This window comes from Myotis yumanensis, unplaced genomic scaffold (genome assembly GCF_028538775.1).
Source record: "Myotis yumanensis isolate MYYU_CA2020_CCGP unplaced genomic scaffold, mMyoYum1.0.hap1 SCAF_14, whole genome shotgun sequence".
Taxonomy (NCBI): Eukaryota; Metazoa; Chordata; class Mammalia; order Chiroptera; family Vespertilionidae; genus Myotis; species Myotis yumanensis.
The window spans coordinates 35,629,451-35,653,753 of NW_027223765.1; the positions used below are offsets into that span (position 1 = coordinate 35,629,451).

Sequence of the window (24,303 nt, forward strand, 5' to 3'; positions counted from 1 at the left end):
CTGAGGGCCTACTGTGTGCTGGCACAAAAGTGTCCTCTAGGGAGTGAAATCAGCATCCAGAAGATAGTCACAACAAAGGGTGGGTCTCAGTCAGTATTTGACCCCCAGAGCCAAAACCTGGCACAGGAAAGATGCTAATGAATGAGTTACCTGGGTGATAAATGCTACCAGGGAAGGACAAGAAGGTTGGGTTGTTCTTTATTTTTTTTAATATATTTTTATTGATTTCAGAGAGGAAGGGAGAGGGTGAGAGAGAGAGAAACATCAAGGCTGAGAGAGAATCATTGATTGGCTGCCTCCTGCATGCCCCCTAGTGCAATCCAAGTATGTGCCCTGACTGGGAATCGAACTATGACCTCTGGATTCATAGGTCGACGCTCAACCACTGAGCACACAAACCAGGCAGGATGGGTAAATCAAGGAAGGCTTTCAGGAGGTGGTGGTAAATTTTCTTCTGGGTCTCAGGAGACTAAACAGTTCAACAGAGGAGAGGGGTGGGTGTCTTGGTTTAGGAGCCAACTGAACCAAGACAGGCAGACAAATGCCAGGTATCTTATGAGGCCTGTTTCTTGGCAGGAAAGTGGATAAACACAGCCAGACTGAGAGTGAGGCAAGGAGAGTTCTTTGGGACAGCCTCAGAGAAGCTATCGTGAGCCCAGGAGTTGGGTGCAGCAGTGAATGGGTTGTAGAGCAGGGCAGGGACACTGTCAAAGCAACCTTGAGTGTGAGCTCCTAACGCCACACGGCCTGATCTCTTCTGGTTTTCTTAATCTCCCACCTTATTACTAGTTTCTCTTTCTCCAGACCTTTTCAGCTGGCGGAAGACAGGTCTGCGTATGGTCCCGCATCCCCTGTGGCCTCCAGTCTGGGTTTGTCAGCTTTTCAAACCGCAGCACTATTCCCTCCTCTGCTGCCTCAAGGTAGATTGTGAGCCTGGCTGTAGGCAGCTTTCAGGAAGGGAAACTGGCCCTGTGGGAGCTGGCAAGCCCTGCAGAGGAAGACAAAGGTAGACCCGGGCCCTGCCCCCCACCCACTGTGTGTACTAGACAAGCTGCTGTCCTCTCGGGGCCTCAGCCAACCCCATGTGCCAGGGTTGTTGGTGTGGCTCGAAGCCCCTGGCAGGTGAGTTCCCTCTCTCCCTCTCCCACGGGGCTGTGGTTCTTTAACCGGAGCCTGCATTCCTGTCCCCAGGGGAGAGCTGTCCCAATGGACAAGCCTGGGCCCCACCTCCAGAAGATCCAAGGCAGGAAGTCGGGGTGTGCCTGATAATTTGTTATTTCTAGCCTGTGTCCAGGTAATGCTGAAGCTGCTGTTCTGGGAACCACAAAGTCTTAGATCCTGGCTGTGTGTCCCTGGGAAGCTCTTAAGACTCCCAAGCCCAGGTCTCACCCCAGCCCATTTTCATGGGAATTTCTAGTTTTGGAGCCCAGACATTAATATTTTTTCAATGCCCTGGTGATTCTAATGTACAATAAAGTCAGGAGCAAGTGGCGTTTGGGGGGGGGGGGGAGCGGGGAGGGGGGTAATCAGAGTAACTGCTGATACTTATCAAGCTCTTACCATGTGCCAGGTGTCAGCTCCTGCACATCAGATGTGCTTCCTCCTCCCACTGACTCTATGAGTTATGTGCTATCACTATTCCCAAGTTGCATGTGAGAAAGCTAAGGCCCAGAGAGGGAAAGTCATCTGCCCAAGATCACACAGCTGGAAAGTACCATCTCTCGGACTCCCATTCATTGTTTTGTCTTGAACGTTGTGAATTCCCCAAACACCCCGGCAGCGATGCCTTTGTAAACTGCCCATTCTCCCTGGCCTCTGACAGGGTACACACACATCAACTCCCCCTCCCACATACAGCCCCGTGCCACATACCTTCAGGTGTCCAGACCTGCGCACGGACACACAGCCTCACCCTTAGGTGTGTGCATATCTGCACAGACAGCCTCTCCCATGTACTCCATCACACATCTGCCTTCTGGGGGGCCTCACGGGCACCACCTGATTTGAATCTTGGTTCTGTTTTTTAAATGCACACAGCAGGGCCATGAAATCACCTCTGGTTTTCATGGGAAAGCATTCGCAGTTCTTTCATCTGAAATGTCCTAAGCTCCCCAGAGTGACAGGATCAGGCTGGTGTGAATTAATGACTCATGTCGGCTTAATCAGGGAGGGTCACTGTAGGGCTTTTGTTCTGAGCAGACACAGGCCAGATCAGGCTGGAGCGGGGCAGATGTGAGCGCTGAGCTCTGTGGCAAGAGGCCTGACTCCGTTGCCTTCCCAACAGTATGACCCTGTGCCTCAGTGTACACACCTGCATAATGGGGTGATCACAATAGAAGAAGAGGGTCTTACAGTTCACAAAGCACTGTCAGAGCCTTGGTTCTGTTTGATCCTCAAGTGAGATAGCCTAAGGCTCCTCCACCTCCAGAGAGAGTGAGGGATGTACTCAAGGTCACAGAACAAGTGAAAATGCATCTAAACGAGGTCTCAGGACCAAAGTAGAGGTGTGTTGTGACTGTGATGGTGGGTTCTGACATATCTAAGACAGGGTAGAAAGTAAGTCATATTTTATGTCCCCATTCTCTCAGAAATATCTGGGTGCCACCTTCCAGGCCCAGAGTAACAGAAGGAGTGGTAGTGTGCTAGTTAGTGGTAGTGTGCTAGTTAGTGGTAGTGTGCTAGTTAGTGGTAGTGAGGTAGTTAGTGGTAGTGTAGTAGTTAGTAGGAGTAATGGTAGTTAGTAGTAATAAGTGCATCTATCATTTATGAGGGTCAACTGTGCCAGCCTCTAAGCCTTATCATATTCTTGATCTTCCATCAATCGTGCAAGACACTTCACAGAAGTGGAAACTGAGGCTCAGAGTGGAAAATGATTTGCACAAAGCACCTACTCTGAACCAAAGAGCATCTGGGATTTGAACCCAGTTCTGAAGTCGCTGGAAATAAGGGCCTGACCCAACTGGCGTGGCTCAGTGGTTGTGCGTTGACCTAGGAACCAGGAGGTCACACTTCGATTCCAGTCAGAGCACATGCCCGGTTGCAGGCTCGGTCCCCAGTAGGGGGTGAGCATGAGGCAGCCAATCGATGATTCTCTCTCATCATTGATATTTCTACCTCTTTCTCTCCCTCTCCCTTCCTTTCTGAAATCAATAAATTTTTTTTTTAAATAAGGGCCTGGTTCCTACGCACCCCACCTCTGGAAACAGCCTGCCCTCAGCTCACTTCTACCTCCCCGTCGCCTCTGCCTCTGCAACCGTGGCCTCCTGCCTCTGGCATCTGAGGGAGCAGTTGTCTTTCACAGTAGCACTCAGCAGCGTGTGGAGAGTCTGAGGGACATGATTACTGTGCTTACTTTTTACTTGAAATGATTTGCTCAGCAGTGGACAGGTCCACTCAGCCACACAACGCCTCCCAATATCAAACAGCTTCAGTGAGCAAAGTTCATTCCCGCTCCCACCGGGGATTGAAAAAATTCCCCAGGGTCCCTTTGCTGGAAACAAGGATGCTGAGCTTCAGGGGGCCACAGAGTAGGGGAGGAGAGGTCAGGAGTCATCTGGATGGCCTGGAAAACTCACCTGAGCCCCCCACCCCCAATAGCCAGAGGCCCCTATTTTTATCCCAGCCTGTTGGCATGAGGTGCTTTGTTTTGGGGCCCCATACCCAGAAAGAACAATGCCCTGTCCCCAGTCAACAGGGCAGAAAGTAAGTCATATCTATGTCCCCATTCTCTCATCATGCCTCTTTATCCTGACACTCTGACCTCTAACCCAGCACCTGTGCCTTTACTTACCTCAGTAGCTTTTTTAAAATTCTGACTAATTATGCATGTCCTGCCTCTAAAGCAGCTTATGAAAGTTTATTTCATGCAGAAAGGTTTTATATGACTTAAGTGAGGAAATTCAGGCAAAGGGAAGAAAGGAAAAATAAGATGATGATTCACAGGCATAACACATGCCACTGCAGTACCGCTCCAAGCGGGGAGCTGCAGATTTAGTGCTGAGCTACCAGACAGGCAAGGGGAAGAGAGCAATACATTGAGTTCCATGAGCCAGAGTCTCCATTAGGTCACCCTTCACCCTCACCACAGGACCTGCATAATGATGGCTCTTTGTGGCACACAATACAGGTGTCCTCTTCTGTGGGGACCATCTGTCCCCTCTCCTGAGGGGCAAACCAGGGAAGTTCCAGCCACATTAGCTTTACTCAAGCCCTTTAAGGTTTCTTAGGCCTTTGCAGACCCCCTCCGCCCCACCCACATCCTTTCACCTGATTAACCCCCACTTTTTCTTCTAAGCTCAGCCAATTACACTTCCTACAGGAAACCCTTCCTGGCAGCCAGTCTTCCTCACTGCAGTATCCCCAACATACAGAGCAATGTTTGGCTTGTAGTAGGTGCTCAATAAATATTTGTTGGTTGTTTAAATGAGCAAGTAATGATCAGATGCATACCATCCAATACAACCCTAACTACTTCCTCTACCTTGAGAGGGGCTGAATAGAGGGGGAGGAGAAGGAGGAACTCGGGCTTCCTTAAATAAGAGGCTCCCGAGCACTGGGGCCCCCCATCTGGTGCCAGGACACCCATGGCCAGTAGTCCAGCCTCTGCATGCACTCTCCCTTTCCTTCCTCCCTCCAGCACCCATCCACCGTAGCTCGCCTATAAGGAAGAACCCTCTGCCCCCGAAAGAACCTAAGCCGGCACTCACTATCCCCCGCCCCCCCCCCCCCCGCCCCGCCCCAGCTTTCCTTAACTGGAAACATGTCCCCAGAGCCAAGGCAGGATCAATGTTCCGGTCAGAGAACTTTCACAATTTCCAGCTCCCTGAGGTCTGTGAGCCTGCTTTGGAGCCAGATGTCGGGATGTTTATGTGGAATAGCCTGAGTTTTTAATGTTTGTGGCAAATTTCCATTTGTTTAAAGCATAGTGCCAACCAAACAAAACCCCTCTGATGGCCTGAGGCTACCATTTGTAGCACTCAAGGCTGGATCCAGAATGGCTAAGAAGAGAAAGGATGGCCTTCCAAGCAGAGAAATTAGGGAACTGGCAAAGGCAAAGGCTTAAAGGCTGGGGTAAAAAAAAAAAAGAAAAAGAAAAGAAATACAGTTTTTGTCCAGGTCAGCTGGATAGAGATGAACTCTGGGACAAAGATTCCTCAAATATCCAATGATAGCCAGCAGCCATTACAACAAATAATTCCTTTACAACTAAAGTCCCCCACACTCTGCACTTGGCTCTCTCCCTTTATGTAACAAATAGAACACACAAGTTCTGACTCCAGGCGCTGGGATATTTTTTACTGTGAAGGCACTTACTGCATCTTTGCTGTTTAGAGAGCATTCACTCACATTCCCCTCTGAATAGTTCGCCACAGTCTAGGAGTTATTTTGCTCCCATTTTATTGATGACAAAACTGAGTCTCTGAAGCAACTGTCCCAAATTCATCCACAAACCTCTGCCTCTTGCACAAAAAGAAACTCATGTTGAAAACCCACAACCCCACACAGCGTCCAATATCAATTCCCAGGCATTTGTGTTTCTGGATTTTCAGGGCCTGCCAGGTCTTCTCTAGCAATATTTGACACAGTGTATTAATTTCTAATATGCCAAATGGTGAGATGCTCTTTAATCTAACTTGAATCTCCAACACCATTCATCTCTCACACCAGCCTTGGTTATTTCTGCTCCCCAAACTAGGCATGTTCCTTTTCAGCCAGAAGGCAGGGGGACTATGCGATTCCACTCCAGGGTGGAGTTTGGACTCAGATATCATGGGTTCAAATCTCCATTCTGAGTGACTCTGGGTAAGTGACCCTTATTGCCTCAGTTTCCCCATCTGTAAAATGTGGGCAACAGCAGGGGATTGGTATCCCAAGCTACAGCTCAGCCTGCCTTCCCCTGAGAAAGAGAGGTGAGCGAGAGGTCATAGCCACCATCTGCCGTTTCAGCTGCCCCACATGGGCCTCAACACTTGAGGTTCCCATCTTGGATTTGCATACTGGGGGGTTTGTTGTTGTGGAAACTGCCTAACAATTTCTACCACGGAAACAGCCCTAGCAGAACACACAAATATTTTTATTCTGTGAGCTGTTATTTCTGAAAAACAGAGGGGCTCACAGAAGCTTGTGAGGAGCAGGACAGGGCCTGATGCTGGGGAGGGAGCAACTCAGGAGAGAAGAGGAAGTGACAGAGAGGCTGTTCTGCTCTGTCCCCTCCCCCTTCCAGCCTCCTCCCCCTTCCCAACCTTGGGTTCTCAAACTAGCAACCTGGGGGCCAAATTCAGCTATGGATGTGTTGTATTTGGCCCAGGAATGATTCTACTGGGAAGATTTTACATCAAATTACAGGTGTCCAGATTATTTTAGGAGATCAGAAGATCTTCCACACGGGGCCACATTCTCTCACAGGAGCTGAGAAATAACTGCTCTCTTCAGAAGAGCTGAGATTCTTCTCTTTGTCCCAGTCCCCACCACTCTCTGTTGTCTCCCACCCACCTACTTCACTCATTCATAAAACCTACCTGGCCCTCACAGCAATTCGAATTTGCAACTCCTGGCCTCTGCTCTGTCCCAGGACCCAGCATCTCAATGTCGGGCCTGTGAACCCCCAGTGTGGCAGAACCCCTGAGCCATGGCCAGATTCCCTGAACTAGAGAACACCCTACATTTTCAACTGGTCACACTGTAGACTCCAGAACATTGGAATCACAGACCCTCAGAAGATTCAGCGACGCACCTCTCTCTGAGTCAATCAGGAGGGGCCCAGGAGATGGGCTGGCCACACCCCCACCAAACTTCTTAGTGAAGCTCTTTATTTACACTAAGCCTGATGAGGAACCCCAAAATACCAACCCCAGCAGGACCACTTCAGGGCCTGCAGACCTTGGAACCCTGGATCCTTCTATTGAACTCCCCTCTTGTCAAGATGGGGAAACTGAGTCTCGGAGAAAGGAACTGGGTGGCCACAGGCATAGCAAACTGCTACAATAGGCCAATGTTGACTGGTCATAGCCCCCTTCCTCAGAGGCCTACCCACCCTCTTGGATTCTCCCTTCTTCCGTTGATCAAAGCCCACTCCCAGGAGAAAGCCTGAAACTCCTTCAGACCATGTTATCCAGAACTGGTGATGGTTTTTGCCTCTCAGGGAATCTAAAGGAACTAGAGCTTTTAGTTAAAGAAATGAAGCCCATGGGAGAATTGCAGGCATTGGCTGTGGATAGAATTAGGCAAAGGAGGAAAAACAAGGAACCTTCCTGCAGTTCCTAGAATCACTCTACGTCATGCGTGATTAGAACAGGGCTGGACTGGGTTCTCAGACCCAAGGCAGCAGTTTGGTCTCATGAAGGCCCCAGTCTCCCCACCTATACAATGGGCATAACCCAGCTCTGAGATCCCTCATTCTCAGTGCACAGGCAGGACATTGGATATCCAGAGCTCCCACTAATAGACCCTGGCCTATCCCTCAGGGTCTCAGCCAGTCTGGCTCTTGGAGGCTCCCAACGGAGGTCTCATTGTCAGCATCAGAGGAGGCTCAGCACCTAAACCCCAGACGGGGACGTGCCCATCTCCCTGGATCCCTGAGCCATAGACTGCTGAACACCCAGGACCACTGAGCTTTCTTTACATCACTCTCCCCAGCACCGGCACCAGATTGCACCCACAGTAGAGGTTCAAGAAACATGCATCGAATGAACAAATGGATGAATGAGCCAACAAATGGCAGGTGTTAGAATCCCATACCAATGTGACCTTAGACCCCATGCTCCCTTAACTGTAACAGCAGAATGTTCCATCGCTCTGACCCCAACATTCTAATAATGGTACTGTTCTGGGGATCCTCTGGATCCCCCCTTCTCACAAGTGGACTGGGGCCAGAGGTCTGATGAGGTGTGTGCCCTCTCCCCCCCTCCCTCCCTGTCCATCCCCCAGCTGTCTTCATTAAACCACAGGTGAGCTGGGTTTAATGGCTGGCCTCAGGGACAGGACTGACATTGCCCTGCTGCAGGGGACCATTCCTGCTGCATTGGCCATGATGACACCTCAGGGCAGGCTCATAATACTCGAGCATGTCACCTGTGTCCAGTGGGTGGGAGGAGTCTGAGGTGGTTGGTGGTCTCGAGTGCAGGCCCTGGAAGAATCAGACTGGTCTTTTCAACAAGGCACAGGTTGTACAGGAATTGGAACAAAGGTAAGCCCTGCTGTGGTCAAGGCCATGCTAGGTGATGGCAGGGAGATGCGGTCTGCCCGGGGTAGAGGGCGGGCTTCTCAACAGAGGGCGCTGAGAAGGGGCTCACCAGTGTAGATGGGAGGAAAGGCTCTTCCTAGCTCACTGTACAGCATGAGCAGGGCAGGAAGTGTGCCAGGGCACTGGTTAGGGAAACATGAAATGGCACCAGTGACTTGGGCTGACACAGGGTAGCACCAGAGGAAAGAAAGAAGCAAGGGGAAGCACTTACCTTCAAAGGGCCCAGTAAACAGAGAAGCTGGCCCCTCCCACTGGATCTGCCTTTGTCTGTCCCACCCCTGAATTTCCACTGTGAGAGGTTTCTGTTCCAGGCTCCTCTTCTAAGGCACAAATGCACATGAGGGAAGGTGGGGCCATCCACCCAGTTGAGCATCCACCCCTCCTCTCCAGGCACCACTTGAGCAAGTCATGTGTGTCCTTGGGGGGTCAGCTTTTCGGGACAGGCACTCTGTCCTTTTGCCACTCTATCCCAGTGTCCAGAACAGTGCCAGGCACATAGTAGGTGCTCAACAAACACTTGATGACTGCATGAATTATCTCATGAGATGCTCACAGCACCCATAGGTTAGGCACACTCACCCTCCCACACATTCTGGGATTCTGACCCAGGCAGGAGCTCCCTAGTCTGTGTTCAACAGGGCAGGCAAGTCCAAAGCAGGAGCAAGGGTGCGGGTGCAAGGTGGGCATGATGCTGGGGATTCACTTCCTGTAACAAATGACCATAAACCAGTGGCTTTGAATAAGGGAAATGGATTCTCTCACAGTTCTGGAGGCCAAAAGTCTGAAATCAAGGTGTCGGCAGGGTCATGCTCTTTCCAAAAGTTCCAGGTTACATTCCATTCCTTGACTCTTCCAGCTTCTGTTGGCTCTGGGCTTTCCTTGGCTTGTGGCTGCATCACGACAATCTCCACTCCAGCACCACATGGCCTTCTTCCCTCTGTGTCTGTGTCTTCTCCTCTGTCTCTTACAAGGACACTTGTCATTGGGTTGGGGACTATCTGGATAATCCAGGGCGATCTCATCTCAAAATCCTTCGTTTTATCTGCAAAGACCATTCTCCCAAATAAGGTCACATGGGGAGTGCTGGGCTCTAGGCTGGTGTCTGCAAGTTTCCCACTTTGTTCCTCTCTGTTCTTTGCCATGTGGCCAGACCCACTTGGGACAATTCCGGGAACATGTGTGTCTCTCCTGGGCCCTCCAGGCCGACCTTTCTGTACTCTGTCCACAGGTTTGCCAGGCACGGCTCCAGACCTAGAAAAGAGAAAGCAGATTTTTGGACAAAACTTTATACCTCCAAAGAAGCCAAAAACCTTCCTGCAGCTCGTGTGGGAAGCGCTGCAAGATGTGACGCTGATCATCCTGGAAATCGCGGCCATCATCTCCCTGGGGCTCTCCTTCTACCACCCACCTGGCGAGAGCCAAGAAGGTAAGACAGGGGGACCCCTGCCCCACTCCCTGCAACATGTGTGCCCAGCCACACCAGAGGGCACTCCGGGCTAACAGCCGCTCCTCCTTCCAGGTGAGGAAACCAAGGCCCAAGGGGCTGGGTCTCACCCCCAGCCAATCGGTGGCCGAGCCAACACCCAGCTCAGAGCCCTGCCAGTGTTCCCAAGTGTGAAATGCAAAGGCTGGACCAAAAATAGTAATAATTATAATGATCATTTATTGAGCACTTACAGCATGCCAAGATCTGAGCTGAAATGGCCTCCTAACAGCCCCCATAAGGTAGTGCATGATTATGCCCATTTTATTTTTTTCTTAATTTTATTTTATTGTTTAAAGTATTACAAATAGTAGTACATATGTCTCCTTTTTTTCCCCATTGACCTTCCCCCGGCCTCCCCTAACGCCCACCCCCCGCCCCCAGCACATGCCCTCACCACCCCCCGCACCCCCCAGTGTCTTGTGTCCATTCGATTATGCCCATTTTAAAGACATGAAACCAAGGCACAGAGAAGTGCATTAACTTGCTCAAGGTCACCCAGCTAATAAAGAGTCCTTAGTTTTTGTAGTGGAGCTTAGAAAGACTGCTGCCAGGCCCCTCTCTGAGAGTCTGGTTTTATTGGATGGAATCCAAGTGAGGGTGGCTCCGGACGTATGTCCAGACTGCTCTCTGAGGGCTCCCCACTCTCACATCTGAGGACAAAGCCCCCAAATTGCTTACCTGGTGGGCTGTATTCACGCTTTTTGATTTGACAGTGCTTCAGCCCATTCACAGAGATGTATGGGTACTACCCTCTGGGTACTCCAACCTCTGAGGGACCCTCCTTCAGCTCCAAAGCTGGGCTTCTCCTCAGAACCCCAAGTCACTCATTCCTTGAGGCATGCAACGATGAAAAAAATTCATGCACCGAATATTCGAGAATAAGGATTACAAACGATAGCCCACAAGCCAAATCTGGCTCACTTTCCTGTTTTTGTATGGCCCATGAGCTAAGATTGGTTTTTACATTTTTCAAATGGTTGAGAAAAAGGAAAATAATATTATTTTGTAACATGTGGCTTTTACATGAAATTCCTACTTCATTGTGTAAAAAGAGTGTTTTATTGGAACACCCCCATTTCTTTTTCATATTGTCTACACTGCTTTCCTGCTATAATGGCAGAGGTGAGTAGCTGCGACAAAGACTATATGTATGGTCCACAAGGCCTAAAATATTTACTATCTGGCCTTTTACAGAGAAAGTTTGCCAACCTCTTTCCTAGAAGGTCAGGATGTGGAGTTTTGCCTCAAGAAAACCATTCTCCTTCTTAATTCCCTCCACTCTGTGTGTGGAGGTCAACTGCCTCAATTTTATACTTCATATTACTAAGTTGATTTTTTTTCTCCATGGCATCTCTCCAAAACAGGTTTAAAGACATAATAAAGACATGCCTCATATTATGAGGTCAAATAGAAAGCCAGACAGAAAAAGAATGGAAGCAAATAAACTGTGTTTGCTACTATGATTGGGATATAAATTTGATTTTGAGCTTCCTGGCAGCCAAGGCAGAAAGGAAATTAGGATGATTTGCATCGCTCAGATTATCAACAGGAGGAAACATCGTCCTATAGGAAGAGAGCATGCCCCTGACGATGAATTCTGGGATGAACTTTCACATAGGCCATAAGAGATGAATCATGGGCAGCATTCTTTGCAGAAGTTTTATAGAAAATCTTGAAGAAGATTGTGCATGGCTATTTGAATAGGCCTTGAACAGAGCTAAGGGTGCAACACAAAAACGTAATAATTGTTCTTACTATTTTTATAGCTACCACTAGCTGAGAGCTTTTACAGTAGAGGTTCATTTGATCCTCACAACAACCCTGTGGGTAGGTGCTATTATTATCCAGGAAACTGGGGCCCTGAAATAGGAAATGACTTGCTCCGTCACACGCTAAGAAGCACAGAACCATGACTCAGACAGAGACGTTCTGGCTTCTGAGCCCTCGCTCCTATCATTCAGAAAGAGATGGGGTTGAGGCAGTGCCAGCTGAGTAAGTAACCTCATGTGACCCAAGTCAGTGCAAGATTAGAACTCAGAGGGCAAGTGGTGGAGGGGGTGCAGCGGGAGCACGCATAGAGCTCCCAGTGTGTGCTAGGGAGAGCCTTCCAGAGCCCTCCAAACAGATGCCTGTGAATGCCTCCATCTTCAAGAGGTGGAAACCAAGGCCCAGAGTGAGAAAGCACTTGCCTAAGGCCACACAGCTTGTACACAGTAGGGCTGAATCTGAAACCCAGATTCAGATTGGTTCTTTTCACTGCCCTTCCCTGCCTCCAGCTGAGACACTAGTGCAGACCGTACTCTGGGTCGACGAGTGCAGTTGTGCACATTCTAGCTCCACAGGGTGAAGTTCCAGAACTTAGTGATGATATTTACGCTTCCCTGACACCCAGACCCTGGCCTGAGCTCTGAGCTCTGGGCTGACCATGTTGCCAGGACCACCCCCTTGCCAAGTCAAACACAGGCTTCATCAGTTAATTAAAAATTGATGCAGGTGATGAACTAAAAGGCTATAGAGTGCCTTGCAGCACCCACAGCCCTTCCCTGTTTTCATTCTTGGCTCAGAGAGCTCTAGACACTTGTCAGAGGTCACACAGCATATTTGTGGCAGGGCTGGGATCTACACACCCAGTGCTCCCAACTCCCTGCCATGACAGTTTCCCTAGTGCCAGAGTGCTAGCAGTGACAGGCACATAGTAGGTGCTTAGAAAATGTTTGTGGCTTAACCAGTTTTGAGGTCCTTTATTTGGTAACCACCTAAGAGGTAGCTTCCCCATGTTACTGGTTAACAAACAGAGAGGCCCAGAGAGGCCATGTGCATTCTCCGAAGTCACACAGAATGAAGCCACACCTTAGAAAATCTCAGGTCCAGGGAAAGCAGCTGCAGATTCCACAGACTCTGTGGTCACAATCTCTAGGTCCTGTTTCTGCCCCAGTCTGAGGGAACCTAGAGGAGATCTCAGCAAGGCCTGCCCACTCTCTTCTTTCTTCCTGTTCCTGGTCTCTTCCCCCTAATGCACCAGGAGCGGCAGGAGTTGTTCCCAGAGTCCAGCAGCTCCCGGTGGCTAAAGACCTAACCCAGAGATCCAGACCCCACTTTCTGGCCATTCCAAGGCACGATGTAACCATCTGACAGTTGTCAGAAGGAAATTAAAGCTAATGGGCTTTGCTGGCAGAGTGAGTGCTCTGATGGGCCCAGAGGGCCCTTGGTGTTGAATCAGCAAGGGCAGCAGGCAGGACTGGGTGTCAAGGCAATGGGGTGTGAATCCCACTCAACCGCCACGCCTGGTTTCCAGAAGCCAGTCCAAGGAGAGCAGCTCATGAAAAGGGGGAGAGAACCAATACTTATTGTGTGCCATGTGCCAGGCCCTTACTAGGTCCAGGTCGCACAAATTCCCTGGGGTCATCGCACCTTACAGCTGTCCAGACTGAGGCTCAAAGCGGCCAAGTACTTCCTCTTGGTCACACAGCAGAGCCTGGACTTGAAGCCAGGTCCTTCCACTTCTAGAACCTGAAGGCTTTCCATTGTCCTGGGATGTTTCCAAGTGTCTTGAATGCTTCAATAACTAATTGGTGAGGTCGGGGGGCGGGGGGGGCATTAACGAGGCACACACAGGGAAGAACAGCCTTCCCCATGTACAGAGCATGTAGCAGGGGCAGGGAATAACAAAAGCCCTGTAAAGTGAAGCACTGGTCTCTGTATCTCAAATCACTCCCCTGAAGTTCAAGAGAATGCATTTCCATATACTGGGTTTCTATTTAGCAAGGTTCACCCGTGTTTTCCAGCTTTTTTTTGCTGGGGGGGGTGGGGGGGGTAATTGGTGTCATTCATGGTGGTAGAGGGAACTCTAGTTCCCCTCCTCCTGCCATCACGTGTTCTGGAATATAGCTGGATCCCCTCTGTAACGCGGAGCTCACGGCTCCATTCAGGCTGGCTGTGGGACTGGACTGCAATAATGTGTGCCAATGCTGGGCAACAGGAAGCAGCAGCTTTAAATGAGCCGTTACTGTGTGCGCACAGCAATAGCTGCTTTACATAAAGGCTCACCCTGAGTCCTCCCAATCCCCTAGGAGGGAGCACCTGTCAGTGCCCTCATTCTGCAGATGAGAAAACCCAGGCACAGTGGTTCAGTAGCTAGCTCCTGGGCACACAGCAGTTAAGTAGTACATCTGGGATTTGAACTCAGGGCTGGCCCCATGTCCGTTATCCACACGATAATGAGTATCATTACAACCAAAGGCTGATCCAATTAAACAGTTTAAAATAACTAGAAAAGCTTTGAAATTCCCAAAGGAAAAAGGTAGCTTTGAGAACCTCATACAACGATGTGATTGTTAACTAGCCTGTGCAGAACGGCTGGTGACACACACTGCCCGGCCGCAATGATTCTATACCATCCCAGCCTGGACACACCAGCTGAGCCTGGACCCTCCCAGGAGCTGGGAGCTAAAAAAAACACACAAAACCTCCCTGGTACCACTTGGCCTTTCTGTCATGTTGTTTCTGTCCCCTGGCTTTCCCAGAGGCTCCTGCTGGGGTCTCCTAAAACTGCTGTTCTGCCCTGGCCAGTGTGGCTCAGTTAGTTGGGTGTCGTCCCGTGCACCAAAAGGTTGCTGGCTCCATTCCCAGTCAAGGGCACATACCTAGGTTGTGGGCTCAATCGCCGGTAAGGGGCATGCAGAGGTAGCCAATCGATGTTTGGTTTCACATCGATGTTTCTTTCTCTCTCTCCCTCTCCCTTCCTCCCTCTCTAGAAATCAATAAAAAGTATTTTTTAAAAACCTGTTGTTCTCTCGCCCTGGCCAGAGTGACTCAATGGTTAGAGTATTGGCCCGAGCACCAGAGAGTCATGGGTTTGATTCCCAGTCAAGGGCATGTTCTTGGGTTGCAGGTTTGATCCCTGCCCCCCGTCAGGGCACATGTAGGAGGCAACCAATCCATGTGTCTCTCTCACATCAATGTTTTTCTCTCTCTCCCCCTCCCCGTCCCTTCCACTCTCTCTAAAAACTAGTGGGGAAAAATAACCTCCCGTGAGGATTAACCAAAAACAACAACAAAAACTGCTATTCTCTCTTCCTTGGGATTGAATTGGACTTCCATACAATTGGCCATAGGTCTATGGCAATGTTTTCTACTTTTCCACATGAGGCCAGCAAGTGGCAGAGAGGGCACTAGGCTCAGGGACAGTGGGCAAGGCAGGTCCAGTGTCAGATTCTAGGCCCAGGCCTGGATTCAAACTCCAGATCTGCTGTGTGACCCCAGGTGAGTTACTGTCCCTCTCTGAACTGCTTCCCTTTTTTCAGCCAGCTTGATGATTAAAGTGAGTGCTTGGCATATAGCAGGTCTTGCAAATAGCCCAGTCGCCTGCCCAACCCCCATGGAAGAGAACTACCCTGAGTTTTCCAGGAGGGGATGGTCAGACATGGAAAGGGCCGTTCTCTACCCCCACCCTCTTCCCCAGTGGAAAAAGGAGCTAGTCCTGGCTGCAGCATTCACCTTGGCTGTGTCATCTCACCACTCTGGGTCTCAGTTTCCTCAGCTGTTAATGGGGGAACTCACTGTCTGGATCCTGTGGGGAAGCAGAAGACAGAGTGTGTGGAAGGGCTAGGAAAGGCCCTAGCACTCGGCACCATGTGGACAGGACCTGCCTTTGAGTCTGAGGCCTTTGCATTAAATATGTGTGGTGTTTTTTCATTTTCTTTTTCATATGGTGTGCCTGGCAGGCCTCACGCAATTTGAGGGCCCAGACTGGGAGGTTCAACAGAGCAAGGGTGTGAGGTGTAGGTCACACAGAGGCTCAGATGGAATGTGGGTATCCTCACTGTGTGGTTGGGGCTCAGATCCAACAAAGGCCGAGTAAGAACCTCCTGTGACTGAGCACAGGCCAGAGCATCCACCTTCTTTTCCTTGAGCCCAGAAGGTGGTCTCAGGGAACCCCAGTTTGCAGATGGGGATGCTGCAGCTCAGGAAGAACAGTGATTTACCCAGGCTAGTTCAGGGACAGCAGTGCAATTAGAACCAGCTCGTCGGAGGGCAGGTCCAGTGCTCTGGTTCCTACCCCCCAACCTAGAGACCTGCCTCGTGGTTGCTGGGAAAACGGAAGGGAAGGACAACAGCAAAACTGCATTTTAGACCCTAAAGCAAGCACAGTGTTGATTGGTCTCATTCTGTTACATCCTCACTTTTTCTCGTTTCTCGTTAAGCAGGCCTCTCTTTTGTGCCAGGTCTGTGCTGGAGATGCCATGGACCTCACCTCATTAAATTCCAGCCCTCAGATTGGTCCCCAAGATAAGGAATATATTCCTATTTTATAGATAAGAAAACTGAGGTTCAGAGAGGTGAAGTCATTACCCAAGATCTCACAGCTAGAACAAAGGCAGAAAACCAAAGTAGCTAAGACAGTAGGCTCTGAAGTCAGATATCCTAGCTCCCCACTTGCCCTTCCTAACTTAGACAAGTCATGTGGCTTCTCTAAGAAACCTCAGCTTCCACATCTGTGAAATGGGCAGAGTGAGTGCTCTGAGATGATGTGTGTGAAGCCCTTTGCACAGGGCTTGGCACCCAGATGCACGGAATAAATTATTCATGATTATCTGATTATCAACATTTTTTGCTTGGCAGAGCTGGGATTTAAAGCGAGACCACTCGAGGCCCCATCTGCTCAGTGGTCGGCAAACTGCAGCTCGGCAAACCATGGCTCGCGAGCCACATGTGGCTCTTTGGCCCCTTGAGTGTGGCTCTTCCACAAAATACTGACTTCTGCGCATGGGCCACAAAGTTTCAATCGCACTGTACGTGCGTCCCCGCACGTGGTATTTTGTGGAAGAGCCACATTCAAGGGGCCAAAGAACCGCATGTGGCTCGCGAGCCGCGGTTTGCTGACCACGGGCCTAGCTGATCCCACACCATCTGCTTCCTTCTATTCTCTGCAGGATGCGCCACCGCCCAGGCTGGGTCTGAGGATGAAGGGGAGGCAGAGGCAGGCTGGATTGAGGGGGCTGCCATCCTCCTCTCAGTCATCTGTGTGGTCCTGGTCACGGCCTTCAATGATTGGAGCAAAGAGAAGCAGTTCCGGGGCCTGCAGAGCCGCATTGAGCAGGAGCAGAAGTTCACCGTGATCCGGGCTGGCCAGGTGGTCCAGATACCTGTGGCCGAGATTGTGGTTGGAGACATCGCCCAAATAAAATATGGTAAGTGTCCCAGCCACAGAGCTACTTGCTAGAGCTGGAGCAGAGATGGGACAGGCCAAGCAGACCCAAAGAAGCTGGCCCAGGGAAGGGGGTGGGTCCCTGAAGGCTGGTTCCAAGCCAAGGTGTCTTCTGGGATCCTTTGTAGAAGGCTACTTCCTGGAGGGAGTAGATTTCAGAATTGATTTAACTCAGAAATGGCAAATACTTGGCACATGTGTCACCACTCTCAATACCTTCAGACATTACTAATCAGTCACAGCTCAGGGACTCCATACAGCCTCAGAAGCCTTCTCAACACAATACTCCAAGGACTACTAATACTCAGAATGGGTTTATGGGATGAAGTCCATTTCCTATCCCTGATTTGGCTATTGAGGGATGGTTGTTGGGCCAGATGCGTGTGATGGGGAGTGGACATAGACGAGTGAACATTCTAAGCCTGTGATACTACCTTGGAGAAAGTGGGCAAGCTGGTGCCAAAGGAGTTTAGATGAGTATGTCCTTGGGAAAGTAGAGGCAGAAGATGGAAGCGAGATTGGAGTATACCCGTCCTCACTTAGCCCTCGGGGGTTTAGTTTCCTCTGATAATGTGACTATCCTGGAGTCTCCTCTGCCTAGCCCAGATGGACTAGTCCCTTTCAAAAGAATTCCTCAAATCATAGTTGAAAACCAGAGAATGAATCGTTGAGAAAAGTAGGTCTCAAGACCACACCAGGCCAAGAAAAGCACTTAATAAACTAAAGAACATGCCTGCCTGAGCTAGGATTGTTGAGCACAACCTCAACCCTCCCAGCCTGTACCATTCACTTCAGCTCCAATCTTCAGCTGCCTATTGGCCTGTGATGGGCGCCAAGTTGGTTCCTGCACCCTGGGAGCTCTAGGCAGCTGGTCCCAATAGTGAACCTTCCCTTATAATCATAACTTCTGGGGACTATTCCAGCCTCTTCAGCCACCTGAGACCCTGCTGACTCCCTTGACCTTCCTCCCATCAGGTGATCTCCTCCCTGCTGATGGCCTCTTCATCCAGGGCAATGACCTCAAGATCGATGAAAGCTCCTTGACAGGAGAGTCTGACCAGGTGCGCAAGTCCGTGGACAAGGACCCCATGCTGCTGTCAGGTGAGCTGCAGCCCAGCAGTGGGCTCACTCCCATTGCTGATTCCTGTCCCCTTCATGAGGCTGGAGGGTCTTGGAGACTTTGGTCCTTGGCTCCAGATCTCTGGCCAGCTCAGCTCCAAGTTAGAACTTCCTCTCTTTTCCCCAGCAAACATGCATTGAGCCTCCTGTGCTCTCAGCACTGCTTTAGGGATACCACAGTGAATAGAATCGATAAAGAATCTCTGCCCTCAGGTAACTTACCTTCTAGTGATTTAGTTTTCTGAAAAGTCAAACATTGAAGCCCATTCTTATTAGGATGAGAAAGAATCAGCCAGGTGACAATTGTTTTGTTTTGTTTAATCCTCACCTGAGGATATTTTTCCATTGATTTTAGAGTGAATGGGAGATAAAGGGGAAGACAGAGAGAAATATCTATGTGAGAGAAACACATCAATTGTTTGCCTCCTGCACGCCCAGATCAGGGCCTGGGTCAGGAAGGAGCCTGCAACCAAGATGCCCTTGACTGGAATTGAACCCAGGACCCTTCGATTCCAGGACCCTTGGCCCAGGCTCATGGGAAAAGACAGTGAGCCAAACTGGCTAGGGCTGGGTGCTAAACAAATAGGAAGAGATGAGGCAGATGAGGCCTCAGTCCTGAGGAGCTATGGTGTAGTGAGAAGAGATAGGCAATGGGAAAATTCCAGGTGGTGGTAGGTGTGTGGCAAAAATAAAGCAGGACAAGGGGAGGCAGGTGGCTGGAGAGGTCAGGAGGGGCCATGTGTACGCTGAGGTGTGAATGATGAGCAGGAGCTGGCCTTGTGACTATCCAAGGAAAGTATACTAGGCAGAAGGAACAGCACGTGCAAAGGCCCAATGGCAGGATTGTGCAGGAGGACTGTGAACAAGATGGAGATGTGGAGGGGCCAGCTGTCAGGCCTCATGGGCATGGTCAGGAGTTTGGAAATGTTTTGTGTGATGAGGATTCTCTGGAATGGTTTTAAACAGTGAACTGAACACATTTACTTTTTTAAAATCTCACTGGCTGCTGCAGGGGGCAAGACAGGAAGCAAGGAGACCATGCAGAGGTAAGGCACCAGCCAGGTGACCACCCTCCCTCCAACAGGAACACCCAAAAGGCCTTATTGTCCAGCAGTGCTCATCAAGCAGCCTCTGATCAGCTACTTTGGGCCTGACCCTGGACTAAGCAGTGGGACCCACCTCTGGCTTCAGGAGCCTCCAGCCCAGATAGGCTGGGATAAGCAGACCAGCAAACAACTAATTCCACACTGGAGGAGTGAGGAAGGTGTACAAAAGCCAAGAAGGGAACAGAGGGGGAGGTGGAATTGAGCTGGGTTTTAAAGCATGGGTAGCAGCCCACCAAACAGAGTTTTGGATAAAGGGCCCTCCTAGCAGATGCAAACATTTGAAAGGCACAGAGGTTTGAAGGAGTGTATGTCATCCTCGAAATACAAGGTCCCTGCCCTCCTGTAGCTTAGACTCCAAGAGACAGATGATAAAGAAGCAAGCAAGCACATATATAACGTAATTTCAGATAGTGATAAATCAGTGATAGTGATAATTCTGCCATGGTAATGAAATAGAGACCCAGAGGAAAGGACAGGAATCTTAGCTGGTCAGGGAAGGCGTATCTGAGGAGATTGCATTGGAGCTAAAACCAGAACTGTGACAAGAAAGAGCATTATAGGCAGCGGGATAGCAAGTGCAAAGGCCCTGGGGTCTGACTGAGAGATGGAAATCCTCTAATGCTATCTTGGAACTTAGGGCCACATGGCCCTATGGTCCTAGTTCCAACCTCTGGTTAGCAGAGAGGTGAGCATTCTTGGGAGCCGTGGCCAGGTGTGTCAAGTGGGTCATCTGGGTCAGTGGAAATTGAGGGGAGGTTCTGGGCCTGAGTGGATGGGTTGTGTCTGTACCTCTAGTCTATGAGAACCTCATAATTGGGTAGGGGTAGCAGGTTGTCTCCGAGGGAACTGAGACCCAGAGGTAAGGCACCAGCCAGGTGACCACCCTCCCTCCAACAGGAACACCCAAAAGGCCTTATTGTCCAGCAGTGCTCATCAAGCAGCCTCTGATCAGCTACTTTGGGCCTGACCCTGGACTAAGCAGTGGGCCCTGCTTAGACCATCCAGAGAGCTTAGACCCATAGGCCCTTGGAGACTTGGCAGTGATCTCTGCCTTCAGTGGGGAAGAACAGGGGACTAGGGACATACAAAAGCATTCCAGGTCTTAAAAAGAATCTGGGAGAGCCCTGTGAAGCTCAAACTGGTGGGATCACAGTGGGTTCAGCACTGGTCCTCAGCTCGGGAATGGGTGGTCTCTGAACACTGGGAGATGAGAGGCTCAAGTTGAACCAACTGCTTTAGTCTCAACCTGTACAACTGGCTGAAAGCCTAGCTATGAACTTGGCTCTGAGCCTTTGGATGTCAGGAGTCAGCAGCCATGGTCTCCCATGATGTCCTTGTGGACAAGATGGAGAAGGCTGTGCCAAAGGCCAGGAGATTTTGGCCAGTTTGTGCTGATTCTTGGATTGCGGTTATCTGGTTTCTAGTGGCCTTCCCTGGAGCTCTGTCCTGTCACAATATGGAAAGTGTGCCATCAAGTTCACAGAGACCACCAGCCCAGGGAGCATGGCAAAAAGAAAGCAAGAGTCAGGACCCACAGAGATCACCAGAGTGCAAGGCGAATTAGATGGAAGGAAATGGAGCTTGACTGTAAGCAGCAGTGCTCACGTTCAGAAACACAATTGCATGGGGGAAGGAGAAGCAAGTGGCTTGGCCCTGGCTCATGGGAAAAGACAGGGAGAAAGTGGCATCATTGGCCCAACAAAAGTAATCTAACTGGGAAGAGAATTCTGTTGCAAAAGAACCATTCTAGGACAAAAGAGGCTACCTGGAAGGTAATGAGTTCCCTGTCACTGATTGGAACTTAGGGCCACATGGCCCTGTGGTTCTGGTTCCAACCTCTGGTACCACAGAGGCGAGCATTCTTGGGAGCAGTGGCCTGGACAGGCTGTGGGTGGGAGTGGTATAGAGAAGGCCCAAGCACTGCATTCAGTGCCCCTCCTAGCCATGAAAGTCACGGATTCACCACACCCTGCTCACCCTGTAACTCTGCTACAAACCCACCTGGCTAAATTCCTGTGCCCTGCCTCTGCGGAAGTTGTTCCCTCCTCCTAATGGCCCTCCTTCTCCCTTTCACATTGCTCATTTAACTTCTGCCCATCTGCTTGGGCTTACCTCCTTCACAACGCCTGCTCTGAGCACCACCTCTGGCAGTCGCTCCCATACCACCTGGGGTCCTCGTGTCAGCCTGTGACATCCACTCTGTGCACAGCCTTGTAATGTTGATTGAGTTTTTTTTCTGCACAAACTGTCTCAAATGAAATAAAGAGCAAAACCCATCCACACTCCTGCCACCCAGACAGATCTAATGGGTCTCACTTTTATGGGCTTCTTCCATCTTTGGCCGTACACAGATAGAAGACACCAGGACAGACACACAGGTGGTACACTTCTATTTCGGTCCTCTCACCCGAACAGATCCAAGCAGGCGGGAGCCCAAGCCTGAGGTTATCAGGAGGTCATGCCCAGCTCCACCCTGGGCCCTGCACACCTCAGGGCTCAGGTACTGCCTGCCAGAGTGAGGAGAGAGGCTGCATTGTAGAAAGAGCAGAGTTGAGCCAGGCTGAGCCAAATCCGGGCTCTGAAATGAACTCTCTGTGTGGCCTCAGGCAAGTTACTTCACTTTTATTGTCCCCTGTGAGGACAATAGGGGTGTCCTAGTGTATAATATAGGTCAGTGATGGCGAACTCATTTTTTTTGGTTGATTTTTCTTTGTTAAATGGCATTTAAATATATAAAATAAATATCAAAAATATAAGTCTTTGTTTTACTATGGTTGCAAATATCAAAAAATTTCTATATGTGACACGGCACCAGAGTTAAGTTAGGGTTTTTCAAAATGCTGACACACCAAGCTCAAAAGGTTCGCCATCACTGATATAGGTGAAGCCCTACCTAGCATAGCGCTGGTAGGGGGATGCTCATGCTGGGTTGGTTCCTTTTCCGTTCCTAGGATGGAACCTGGACTTGGGAGCAAAATAGTCTTGGATTCCAATCCTGACTCCACCCTTATTGTCTGGGAGACCCTGGACAAGCTTCTTAGCCTTTCTGAGCCTCCATTTTCTCACTTGTAAAATGGGAGCCTAACCCCAGCTCATAAGATTGTGACAAAGCATCCACTTTCCTCTCTCTCATTCATCTCAGCTGTCTACCCTTGCCCTCTCTCTGGACTGCCCACCTTCTCTCCACCATCCAGCTCCTCCCACCTTTGGCCTGCAGGAGCCTGCTTCCTCTAGGGGGGTTCCTTGATAGCTCTCTCCCCAGTGCTGTGAATTCTGGATAGCTGCCATTTGGATGCTCATTTTTGCGCATGACCAGACACCTCAGACCCTGTCCCTGTGCTGGGAGGCCTTGCTGGGCCTTCTGGTCAGATGACCCTCAGGGAACACAGAGGGACCAGGATAGGGGTGCCTGTGGGGTCCTTGAGGTAGTGCAGAAGCCCCTTTGTGGTATCTGGCACACTGTGTCAGCCTAGAGCAGCGGTTCTCAACCTGTGGGTCGTGACCCCTTTGGTGGTCGAACGACCCTTTCACAGGGGTCGCCTAAGACCATCCTGCATATCACATATTTACATTACGATTCATAACAGTAGCAACATTACAGTTATGAAGTAGCAACGAAAATAATTTTATGGTTGGGTCATAACATGAGGAACTGTATTTAAAGGGCCAGAAGGTTGAGAACCACTGGCCTAGAGGAAGGCAAAGGACACTCCGGTTCCAAGGCAGTTGGCCCAGACATGTCTAGCTTGTGATCCTGGACAGGTCACTTCATCTCTTGGAGCCTCCATGTTTGTGTCCATACAATGGGGAAGCAGGTGCGCACCCCCCCCCCCGCCCCCCCCCCGCCTACCCAACAGGGTTGTTGTGGAACCCACATGCACAGACGGATGTGACTGTCCCTTGTAAATGGTGCTGTGTGAGGTGCTATGTGAGGAATAAGAGCAGCATTTGGAGACAGAACACTCAGGTTCTAGCCCTCCATCAAACTTTGGCTTTGACCTCTGCCCCCCAGGACCCCAGTCTCCTCATCTATTACCCAGCAGCATCTACTCTGATGTCCCCAGTGCTCCAGGCACAAAGGAAATCATGAAGGCCTGGAGCTCCTTCCCCAGGACGGCCAGGCAGGCCCCAGCCCATGTCCTGTTCTTCAGCCCAGGCAGAGTAGAAACAGTCAGGAATCACAGGCTCACTGGTCCCTGGGTCCAAGCAGGGGGGTGGGGGCGCCAAACCAGAGCACAGCTGCTTCCAACTGCTGCCTACAGAAGTGCCCCTCAGTGTGGCTGCTGAGTTCCCTGTGCAAGTGGAGCCTCCCAATGTTTAAATGTTGGCAAGAAATCCCTATTCTTTTCAAGCCTGTGTGGGCCAAGCAACAGATGGGTGGGCCCTAGAGCACAAACTCTGACCTGGGCCCATTTCTTTTGTTTTAATTTTGTATTTTAAGATAATATCAAACTTTCAGAAAACTTGCAAGAACAGCACAAAGAATGCCTACGTGCCCTTCCCTCTGATTCCACTGTGATTACCGTTCTGCCCTGTCTGCTCTCTCAGGAGCCCCCCTCTTCCTCGTCACGCACGTGATTGCCCGCGGCCCCTTCACATTTCAGTCTCTGCCCTAAGAAAAGGTATTCTCGTGTGTAACCACAGCACAGCTGTCAATTCAGGAAAGTCGACATTGATGCAGTACTGCAACCTAAGATACTGTCCATATTCATGTTTGCCTACTGTCCCTACAGCATTCTCCAACTGGGACCCCGTGCAGGGCACTGTGTGGCATTTAGGTGTCCTGCCCCTTCAGCCTCCTTTAACATGGAGCACCTTTCACAGAAGGCCAGTGGTTTTGAACCCTCCTGGGTCATGAACTCTGGTGACAGTCCCATGGAAATAGTGATCCCTCTTATGAGAAATAAATACCTAGACTTGTGACTTTGCAACTTTTCAGGGGATTTACAGACCCCTAGAGAACCTAGTCTTGTCTTTATTTGCAGCTGGGGAAACTGAGGCCCAGAGCAGGAGTGTAAAGCTCTACAGAGGGGAGGGCCAGAGAGAGACCCCAACCCTCTAGCCCCCCAGCCCTGTACTCCTGCCGCCCCCATGAGTGAGCTTTCCTCCAAGGGCGCCGTGACTTCTATTACCCAGCAGCATG

At 50.3% G+C, this 24,303-nt stretch overlaps 1 protein-coding gene across 14 annotated transcripts in view; it reads left to right on the plus strand.

Annotated features, from left to right (window-relative positions):
* The window catches only part of ATP2B2 (ATPase plasma membrane Ca2+ transporting 2), a 369,370-nt gene that overhangs the window by 263,162 nt on the left and 81,905 nt on the right, over nt 1-24,303 (plus strand). For all 14 annotated transcript variants that reach the window (XR_011473706.1, XM_070433633.1, XM_070433632.1 and 11 more), the window contains 3 exons: nt 9,471-9,668; nt 16,661-16,918; nt 17,911-18,036. Coding sequence is in view for 13 of the 14 variants with exons in the window: in XM_070433633.1 (XP_070289734.1) it covers nt 9,471-9,668; nt 16,661-16,918; nt 17,911-18,036 (582 nt within the window). In the remaining variant the exon portion in view is untranslated. The remainder of the gene's footprint in view (nt 1-9,470; nt 9,669-16,660; nt 16,919-17,910; nt 18,037-24,303) is intronic.